The sequence below is a fragment of the Trachurus japonicus genome, chromosome 8, assembly GCF_045865225.1.
Source record: "Trachurus japonicus isolate A0001 chromosome 8, Traja_1.0".
Taxonomy (NCBI): domain Eukaryota; kingdom Metazoa; phylum Chordata; class Actinopteri; order Carangiformes; family Carangidae; genus Trachurus; species Trachurus japonicus.
The window spans coordinates 31,151,233-31,162,188 of NC_140914.1; the positions used below are offsets into that span (position 1 = coordinate 31,151,233).

General features: G+C 41.8%; 1 protein-coding gene across 1 annotated transcript in view; it reads left to right on the plus strand.

Annotated features, from left to right (window-relative positions):
- Positions 1–6,773, plus strand: part of trpm4a (transient receptor potential cation channel, subfamily M, member 4a) — a 34,437-nt gene extending 27,664 nt beyond the window's left edge. The window contains exons 20-28 of the mRNA XM_085785166.1: positions 1,168–1,283; positions 2,223–2,355; positions 2,460–2,634; positions 2,740–2,905; positions 3,216–3,397; positions 3,516–3,648; positions 4,723–4,795; positions 5,106–5,199; positions 6,575–6,773. Of these exons, the coding sequence (XP_085641292.1) occupies positions 1,168–1,283; positions 2,223–2,355; positions 2,460–2,634; positions 2,740–2,905; positions 3,216–3,397; positions 3,516–3,648; positions 4,723–4,795; positions 5,106–5,199; positions 6,575–6,600 (1,098 nt within the window). The 3' untranslated portion in view covers positions 6,601–6,773. The remainder of the gene's footprint in view (positions 1–1,167; positions 1,284–2,222; positions 2,356–2,459; positions 2,635–2,739; positions 2,906–3,215; positions 3,398–3,515; positions 3,649–4,722; positions 4,796–5,105; positions 5,200–6,574) is intronic.
- The last annotated feature ends 4,183 nt before the right edge of the window (positions 6,774–10,956 follow it).

The following is a 10,956-nucleotide window of genomic DNA, read 5'->3' on the forward strand; positions in this document are numbered from 1 at the left end:
CACAGGGCCGCTGGAAGTCATTTTCAGCAGGGGGTGCTGAAAAAAATCGCCTTTTTTTAGGACGACATCCCCCCACCCCCCCACCCCCACCCCTTATGGAGAAATAAACTCCCAACAGAATGAACGGAGCCCTGATTCGAAGCGTACAATTCAGAAAAAAAACAAATCTGCCCACGTTTTGTGTCTTATTATTAACAAAGTCTTATTATAATAACAAAACTGGTTGGGATTTTAATAGTCCTATACACCTAAATAGACTAAATGTAAAATAAATAAATAAGGAGAAACAATAACAGCACTTCCTATTGTAGCCAGAGAACGAGAGTTTGTAACAGAAGCAGTTCTCAGATGAATATTGTGTTTCTTTTAATTAAACTTAACAATAATGCAATAATGAACTAATACCTAGGTCTATATTTATCTAAACCTGAGTCTCTGTACCATCACAGTCTATGACACACGCAAAAATCTGTTTAGGCACACCATAAGGAATTATTATCCAACTAATTACACGTTGTTTAACAGCTCTCCTCATAGGGCTGGGCAAGACAGACTAGTATAGTAAAATCTCTGATTTTTTTATGAAAAAATCCGTTTCAGGATATAAATCGCTTTTTCCCTCTTAAATCCGTTACGGTGAGAAAGTAACATTTCAATGAACTTTCTCTAGTTTCAAACTGGCAGTGACACAAATACAAGGTAAAAACCACACAGCCAATTTACGAACTTGGTAAAAGAGCTGTTCACGTGAAAGACGACCAGATGACAAACTCACATGGACATCTGTGTGTGTAAGGACGGCTCCGCTAAAAAAAAAAAGAAAAAAGAAAGAAGGTGCTGCGCTCTCCTGCCGACTCACCTGCAGCTCACTGAGAGCTGTCAGGGAGCTCTGCTGTTTCTCTCAGTGGGAAGATTACACACTCGTTAGGTCTATGAAGAGTTCAACATTGGAAGATCTAATTAGTCACCAAAACATTCAACATAAATTATTAATAGGCTACGTATTCATAATTATTTGAAATATTTTTTTTCCAATCTCACTCTGGCCACTAGGAGTGCTGCAGCACCCCCACTTCCCGTGGCCATGCACACACACACACACACACACACACACACAGAAACACACTCTCAGCAGTCCCCTCCCTGACTCCTCTCTCTGCCTCACAGACCTTCTTCGTGGGCAGCACCTTTGTGCTCCAGAGGATGAGAAACTACATCCAAGATGTGTGGAACAAGTGCGACCTGACGGCCATCATCCTCTTCATATTGGCTCTGTGCTTCAGGTGGGTGCAATAGTATATGGCTGCAGATCCGGAGACCTGCACAGTCAGACCCCCGCACTTGTGGACCCGCACGTTCAGACCGCACTATGGTTTTTTGACAGGGCAAAATCCAAATAAAACACCAAGATCTAATTGTTTGTGAAGCTTGGAACACTTTAAAACTTTTTTCTAATAATAAATAAATCAAGTAGTAAACTAGTAAATAAAATAAAATGCTTTTAAATGTTCTATTGCATGGGGTTACTATTGGTTTTGTATTCTAATGGATACAGATATGACAGATATGAAATATGGACAATATGGATGGTAGTAGGAATGTGAGTATCAAACGTGAATCACATTGTTCGTTTAATGTCATAAAAGTTTTTGTCGAAAATGTATCTGACAGTGTGGGCCAACGTTTCCACAACAGTATGACATTTTATATTTTATGAACATGTTGGCCCACACACATAGCCTATAATTGTATTTCTGTTTAATTTAAGCACACAGTATTAAAAGTATCTCGGTTTCATTAACTTAAACAAAATGTGCCGGCCAAGCGAGCTTCCAAAAAGATCAATATTATATTACTGTATTTGACGTGCATATAAGACCATCGTAGTAAACGTATTATGGTCAAACGGTCGTTACACTGTCAGATACATTTTCGACAAAAACGTTTATGACATTAAACGAACAATGTAATTCACATTCGATGCTCACATTCCTACTGCCATCCATATTGTCCACATTATCTGTGTCCATTAGCATACAAAACAGGTGGCGCTGTAGCAAAAAACTAAGGGGTCTGAATGTGTGGGTCCAAAAGTGCGGGTCTGAATCTGCAGGTCTCCGGGTCTGCAGACACATGCTCCTCGGTGGGTGAGACACTGACTGGAGGACGGACACTGTCCACTGCAGCACTGTGTGATGCTCACCCCTGACCGTCTCTTGCAGGATGTTTGAAGTGACCTATAATGTCGGCCGTGCCGTCATGGCCATAGACTTCATGGTCTTCACTCTCCGTCTGATCCACATCTTTGCCATACACAAACAGCTCGGACCCAAAATCATCATTGTTGGCAAAATGGTGAGTGTGAAGAAAAGTGACACGGCTCGAGTAACAGACGTTAACGTGTAACATCTGGATTAGAAACAGAACTCTGAGTGAATCTTTGTGTCCCCTCCCCCCAGATGAAGGACGTCTTCTTCTTCCTCTTCTTCCTGGCCGTGTGGCTCATGGCCTACGGCGTGGCCAATCAGGCTCTGCTCTACTCGTACGATCCACGTCCAAACTGGATCTTCCGCAGAGTCTTCTACAGACCGTACCTGCACATCTTTGGACAAATTCCCATTATTGAGATGGACGGTGAGAAGCTTAGTCCGACTGTTCCAACCTCTGCTTCCCCAGGTGTCCCTTAGTCTTCCCTCAGTGTACCACAGTGTTTTTCATCCTCTCTGGTTCTCCACACAGCCGACAAAATAGAGGAGAACAACTGTACAAATGACGCTGCAGAAATCGAGGCTGGCATGGAACCGTGTATCAGCACCTACGCCAACTGGCTGGTGGTCATCCTCCTGGTCATCTATCTGCTGTTCACCAACATAGTGCTGGTGAACCTGCTCATTGCCATGTTCAGGTACAGTATTGATATTTATGACGGATTTCTACTATTTAAAGGGATAACTGATGTTTTTTTGTTTGTTTTTTTTATATATTTTTTGGCTTTTTGCCTTTATTTGATAGCACATAGTGAGATAGACAGGAAAGGGGGAGGCAGAGAGAGGGGGAATGACATGCAGGAAATATCTGCCTGACGCGGGATTCGAACTGGGGACGCCTGCGTTGAGGACTGTAGCCTCTACATGGGGCAGACGCACCGCCCCATAACCGATGTTTTTAAACATGTTTTCTGTAAACAAATCATGATTCTGGTTTACTGTCTGCAGTTACACCTTCTCCAAAGTTCAAGAGCGCAGTGACACCTACTGGAAGTTTCAGCGCTACAACCTGATCGTGGAGTACCACTCGAGGCCCTGCCTGGCTCCGCCCTTCATCATCATCTCACACATCCACCTCTTCATCAAGAGATACATCCGCCGCATCTCCTCCGTCAAGAGTAAACACTTTGGTGAGCAGTAGAAGCTGAACCTGTGGTGGCCTCAGAGATCAGGGTCTGTGCTCCTGGTCTGGGACCGAGCTTGGTCTACACAGATAGTATTCTCTGATATTAACTCCTCTGTCCTCAGTTCTGGAGCTCCGGGGCAGGAAGGCCAGCCGCCTGAACACATGGGAGGCCATCCAGAAAGAAAACCACCTCTCAGCTCAGAATAAGCGCCAGAGAGAAACTGACACAGCTCGACTGAAACGTACATCTTTCAAGTAAGTGGTGTGGTGGAGATAAGTCCTGATGCTCTCTGCTGCCCTCCACACCACCAATGTTGGTATCTTTAAAGCCCCAGTATGTAACTTATTTGGCTTTTTATTAGCAAAAATCAAATATGTCTTTCATAAATACGTATTTCACTGAAGTTGAATCACACCCGCATACAAATAAAAGCTTTCTGGTACCTTAGAATGAGTTGTTACAAGTCGTTACAAATACATAGGTGGGCGACGCACCGAACCGAGGCGGCCATGTTGCATCGCCATTTTTTTACGTTGAGTGTCAGCGTGACCGTAGGTAACCACGGAAACTCAGCGGATCTGTGGGCTCGGCCTGTTAAAACTGTCACCACTGTGTAGTGTGAGGAAGGATGGAGGCACTGGTGTTGCATTCAGGTGCAGTCAGGCAGACGGCCGTCGGCAAACCAACCGGATGTCATTTTACTGGACGAGAGAAAGACAGTAAAGCGTGGGTCAGGTAAACAATACCACATCACCATGACAACATATTGTCAGGCCTGTATTGTTTTGCCTCGTGCTGGCGGACCACTTGTTTACATAGACGCTTGTTTATCCTGTTACATGCAGCGTCTGTTGTCTGTCTGACGTCTGCCCCATTTCACGTGAATGCAACATCAAGAATACGTTCAGATATGCAACCGCACCGCTAGATGGGGGGAATTCCTACATATTATACCTTTAAAAGCGAAATAAAGACAGTTAAGACAGAATTTAATGTATCTCACTAATTTCTTTCCCTGTATTTAACTTGTTATTTATCTCTTATCCTATGTTTTAGCCTCTTTTTATTTTATTTAGTCATTTATGTATTTGTCTTCTATGTACGTATCCTTATTTTATTCTTGTTTTGTGTTAAATATCCTTTCTTACACACATATACTCACATATTTCTTTTATAACTTTGATTTATAGATTGCAAGTCACAGGCATCTAGTGTGTTTAACATTTTACAAACTTAAATATACACAGATACATATACAACATGTTACCAGAGACTCTCTCTTCACCTTGTTTGCATGTGTGTGTGTGTGTATATGTGTGTGTGTTTAGGGTTGACAGCGTGCTGAAGCAGATGGCAGAGATCCGTGACCACGACCGACGGCTGCGGCTGCTGGAGACAGAGGTCAGCAGTTCTTACAGTCCAGATCCAGGGTCCAGGTCTTTCTTCAAGGCCTTTTTTTAAAATAAAATCTAATTGGGAGGTGTTTCTGACGAGGGAACAGGTACCCCAGCAGGCTTTGGGTGCTTCTTCAGCCCAGTGACAGACCTGAATGTGTCATTGCAGCTGATTTGTTTTTTGTTTTTGGCAACTTAGCATTGGTGTGTGTGTGTGTGTGTGTGTGTGTGTTGTGTGTCTGCCTGTGTGTCTGGTTACTGTGCAGCTGTCCCCTCTGCTTGCTCAGCACTCATCCATCTCTGTCTGTGTCTCCCAGCTGGAGTACTGCTGCAGCGCCCTCAGCTGGATGACAGACGCTCTGTCTCAGAGTTCTCTGGTGAAGGCCGATCGGCCCCCTCCACTGCTCCGAGGTAAACCACTAAACTCTGTTTGATGAGATGATGAAGCAGAGTTTAGGATGTAAACAATAAAAATATAACATTTGAACTAGGGCCGGGACTCAATTAAAAAAAAAAATCGAATTAATTAGAGGCTTTGTAATTAATTAATCGAAATGAATCACATTTTTAATTGCATATAAATATTTGACCTCAGAACAGTGAGAAGCAATTTTTTTCACATGGATTTTAGTATACCATTGAATAATGACTGAATACATAAGCTTAAACAACAAAACATTGTTTATTTTTTTTCAAGGTGGTACTTAACCAAGACCAACAGACTGGGGATGCAAATTATCGATTAATTCATTAATCGCTAGTTGATGGGCCTCATCGATCGATTAACGATTACGCGATTTTCTGAGAACCTAAATTTAAAGGGACAACAAGGAGTTTTGGAAAAGTGAAGTGTTTTCTCACTACATTTATGAGCCTCCGCACCGTGAAATTCTTTGACCGGCGCAAGACAGACTCATGTTTTCATTCATCAAGAATTAAAGTCAGAGGTTGGAAGACGATCACATACCGTCGTAGTTCCGACCATAAACGGTGATTCGGCGGCGTTATTCTCATGACTCACTGCGAAACCGAAAGTAAAGAAATGCTGGTCGGCTCGACCAGCATTTCCGCCACCACTAATAATAACAAAATAACCATAGAGACAAAACAATATATTTATCGAAAATGGGCCCATTAACAAGTGTGGGTAGCGGAGATTCATCCACATTAATATGAGACTTTTTTATAACCAAATAGAAACTCCTCGTTGTCCCTTTAAGGGGAAAATTTAAGCTGAACATTCCTTATACAGGACTCTACACTAGTATTTGTTAGTTTATTTTTAGAGCACAGCACAATGAAAAATGTTTAAGTAACACGTTATTTGTCTTTCCTGCCACTACACTATGATGATTACTGTATTTAACTTTTTTTTTTTTTTTTTAATGAAGCTCCGGTAGCGACCGGCTAAAATCCGGGAGGATACTGTAAACCAGCGCGGATCCGGTGTGTTTATCAAAGCTTGGTCGCCGTGCTGAGGCACCGGGTCGGTTTGAGCTGCGTTCAGGCTGCATTAAAACTCCTCAGGCAGTGATCAGTGTCGGCGGCTTTTTGACTCGTTAAATAATTGTGCTCCAGTATAATCAGTACGCCTGAAACTCATCCAGTGAGAAACGTTCCGCGGTGCAAAAATAAGTGCAATTAAAATGCGTTAATTTTTTTAACGCGTTAATTTTTGTGTAATTAATGAATCTTAATTAACGCGTTAAAGTCCCGGCCCTAATTATAACTAATCATCACACCTTTTTTTTAGCCTTTTATAATGAGTGTCTCTCTTCTGTTGTAGATGTGACCCCATTGTCTCCAAGCTGAAAACTGAACTCCAGTATCTCACACACACACACACACACACACACACACACAGTTTACTCAGGGCCGTTGTGTCAAACATTGTTTGCAGATATATTTTATTGTAATATGTTGTGTTTAATGTTTTTGCAGTAGTGTCAGAACACACTGCTGTGTTCCAGTTCCTCCAGTTAAAGGATAATTACCGTTTTTTACAATCTGGACCTCATTCTAGCATAAAATACGATCATTTACTCACCCAGATAACTTTGGTGTCATTACAAGTAGTTCTGACGAAATTAGCTCCAGTCGAGAGCTGCGTATATCCGTATAATGCGAGTATATGGGACAGCGCAATGCAGCCGCGAAAGTCGTTCATTCACCAATATTTAGTTCTGATAGGCTAGTGCTATTCCCCTCTGAGTCCGGGGTTAGCTGTTACCAACATCCGGGGTCTGTAGGTTGACCTACTGACCTCTGACCTGGATGATGTCATCTCTGAGCACTGTTCGGCTCATTCTGATAATAATCATTCCGTGAATAGCACTAGCATATCATAACAAAATATTGGTGAAATGAACCAGTTTCGCTGCAGATAATGTGTTATTTAGAGGCTGCATTCTGCTGCCCTGTAGACTCACATTATACGGATATACGCGGCTCTCGGCTGGAGCTAATTTCGTCGGAACGACTTGTAATGACACCAAAGTTATCTGGGCGAGTAAATGATCGTATTTTATGCTAGAAATGAGGTCCAGATTGTAAAAAAAACAGTAATTATCCTTTAAGATGTAACCACAGAGTGCCTTTTTAAATGATCTGTTAATGTGATTAAATTAGACACTTATCGTTTATGATAAGACGCTGCTACATGATTAGAGAGATCAACCTACAGTCCGTGAAGCTGTACTGAGCAATACTTTAATATCAACAATGGATCAAATGACTATAATGAGAATGACTTCCGGTTCCCTCAGCTCTAGTTACACTCTCTCTGTCATGTCACATTCAGATTCAGGCTTTAGATAGCAACTATAGTGGAGGTCAATTTTATGTAACGTTGCTGGTATGATGTGAATATGATATCGACAGGTCTTTTCACTGTCTATTTCTGTTGCGAGATGCAGCCGCGACGCGGGAATGTGTGTCAGGCAGCAGGCAGTGTGTCCGCTCTAACCTGCTAACACACCAAAATCAAAACACACCACACAACAAAAACAACAGCACAAATATGAATTGTCATTGGGGAAGAAAAACCGCCTGTTAGATTCCAGTAATATCTGATGCACACTTTTGGAGGCTTGCTCACATTTAGTCACCAAAGACCAAAAACCAGCGCATAAGTCCTTGACATAATTTAGAGCAAGGTAATGAAATCCTATGAAGCTGATGAGAAGAATTTTAAACTCACAAAATGTAAAACCACACCCCAAGAGACAGTTACTTCACTCAGGAGCTGGTGGAGACCAAACACTGAGCAAAAAGAGGGGGAATGTGGACCGATGCTGCGTTCCAGACAAGTTGGAACTCAGACCTTTCCCAGTTGAAAACTCTGAGTTCCGACTTCAAAGCGTTCGAGACGCACCACGCCAGAATAACCAAAAACATGGCGGACCAGGACAAACTTTGCATTCAAAGTGTTTCACAAAAGGCATAAAAACATTACAAAGGGCACAAAAGCAATTACAAAAGAACATTTTAATTGTTGTTTGTGCCTGTGCACGGGTGAAGATTGTTGTGGGACGTCAGACAACTGATTCTCGGGGAAGATGGGGTAGATTCTTTCTCCAACTTCGACAAGTTGGAGCTCCGACTTCAGGTGCCGTTCGATTGCACTTTTTCAAGCCAGAAGTTGGAAAGAGCCAAGTTCCGACTTGTCTCGAACGCAGCATGAGACTCATCAGGTGACACAGATGTTGATGTGGATGTGCACAGTCACCATGCTAACTTAACAGGATGATGTTTTAGATGTTGTTGTCATCTTGTTCAGTTGTGGCAAAACAGTAACTGCAGCTTTAATCCTGTTGAGGTTGGACTGACGTCGTTATAGTCAACGTTGAATCCATGTTTAAAACAAAAATGAGCAAAGAGAGAGAAGATCCAATCGGACTAGGTGAAAACACCACAAAAATCAATGCAAAACACTCTCTTGAATGAAGACATTCTGGTGGATTAAAACAGCAGCAAACGTTTCAGTCCATCAGCTGCTGACAGGAGTGTTCCACCAAACACAGAGACAGAGGCAGGTTCCTGACCAGTGGTCAATCAGCCAATGTTAATTAGCTGCAAGTCACTCCCAGTCCCCCTATGATCTGCATGCACCATCATGACTCATCTGTGCACTAAATTGTAGAGTTCGTCATGAGAGTCTACTGTTATATTATAAACTATATTCATTTTTTCCTTCTGCCTTCCAGAATTTTGAATTACACTGATTTTATATTTCAGCATTTATATGACATGAAATCCAAGCTGTGTTGTTGACCTGGTGGATGGAGTTGGTTTCAAATTCAATTCAAATTCAAATTCAAAAGTACTTTATTATTCTGTTTGGAACTTCGTTGCGGAAGGACATCAAAAGTGCAGGTGCAAAACAACGATCCACGCATCCCTACATACCACAGACATACCCAACACAATAATAATACACATTCCTACAACCACACATAAGTACAAGTAGTTAAAAACAAAGGACACATACAAGGATAAAAATGAGTTAAAAACAGGTTAATTAAAGAGGAAAACGTTCTGGTGGAGTTAAGTGTTTAGAAGTCGGATTGAGGTGGGGATGAAACTCTTTCAGCTAATTAACAGCACCAGCACCAATCAGCTGGCTAATTAGCCACACCTGGTCAGGTACCTGTTGTCTCTGTCTACTGTCAAACAGTCAAACAGTTTTTCACACTTTTTTTTCCAAGAATAAATATGCAAAGTAAATCAAAGCAGTACAGTTAACAGAATATAAAAAAAACATAAATTGAGTATACTATGTTGGGACCAAGACGGACCAAATAAAACACTGATGTAATGTCATGTCCACTGCCTTCGCCTAGTCAGTGTTTAGATGTGATGTTTTTATATAGGGGGGGGGGGGTCATAGTTTATATATTTTTCCTTTTTTTTGTGTAAACCAAAATGTACCATTTATCAGACTGTGATTGATACTGTTCTGTGTCAGGATTTATTCAAACTGCCAGACGTAATAAACAGTTTGTCTACACTGTGACAGTGACGATACCGTTTCTTTTTTTCTACAGTGTTTTGCCTTCTCTTTAACATGCACATGTATTTCTCTCTCTCTCTCCCTCCCTCCCCCTCTTTTCCTCAAGATGGCCTGTAAATGATAAAGTGCTGTGGATAGAGGTGTTAAGCTCTATAAATTCAGATATGTCCCTCTGACTCATGGCGTGTCTACACGGGCCACTTAGTGAAAGCAACAAGTCAGCAGAGCAGCAGCAGCAGCAGCTAAATAAAGGTGGATGGAGCCTCCATGACATCACCCACAGGTTTCTGAGGAGCAGTTTCAAAGCTCAGAGTGAGCGTCTTCACCGCTGCCATCTTGGCAGAGCCTGAGTCCGCCCCCGACTCCCAGCTGATCCAAAAATACTTAGAAGGCGGAGCATAGACTTGAGTTCATACCAGCTGGTGGCAAGTATACACCCACCTGTCACTCAGATGATGCCACACGTTTCATTATGCCTGACTTCAGACCACCCTGTGCAGTCGTCATGAAGGAGGAAATCAGCCATAGAGACCTAAACTGTTTTTGCACCAGGCTGTAAACATTTTATTCCTGCTGTAACGCTGGACATTTTAACATGAGAGTCAATGGAGACTGACTCACTGTTGGAGACATGCTCTAGTGGCCATTAGAGGAACTGCAGTTGTTGGTTGTTGTAAACAGTTTTTCAGTGTCAGAGCTGGATGCTTGAACTGCTTTCATGTGACACAGCCACACAGGATGTGTTCAGGTGCAGCACTATTGTAGGAAAACAGAGATGAACACACACTGTATTGATAGATAGATAGATAGATAGATAGATAGATAGATAGATAGATAGATAGATAGATAGATAGATAGATAGATAGATAGATAGATAGATAGATAGATAGAATTACAGTGGAGCAGCAGCATTACACACAATAACAACACAAAGAATAAAAAGAACAACCTATACATAATAAATAGCTATATAAAATATAAAATGTAATATAAAAATGTATATACAACAAATAGGCAGTGTGTTCTGTGTGTTAAGTGGAAGGAAACAGATTTTGAAGTATTACAGTGCGTTCACACCGGGCGCAAGTAAAATTTTCGCCTTGCTCTACTCGCTCGAGTTTGCCCGCTGGAATATTTGTTTTTACTCGCGGCATTCG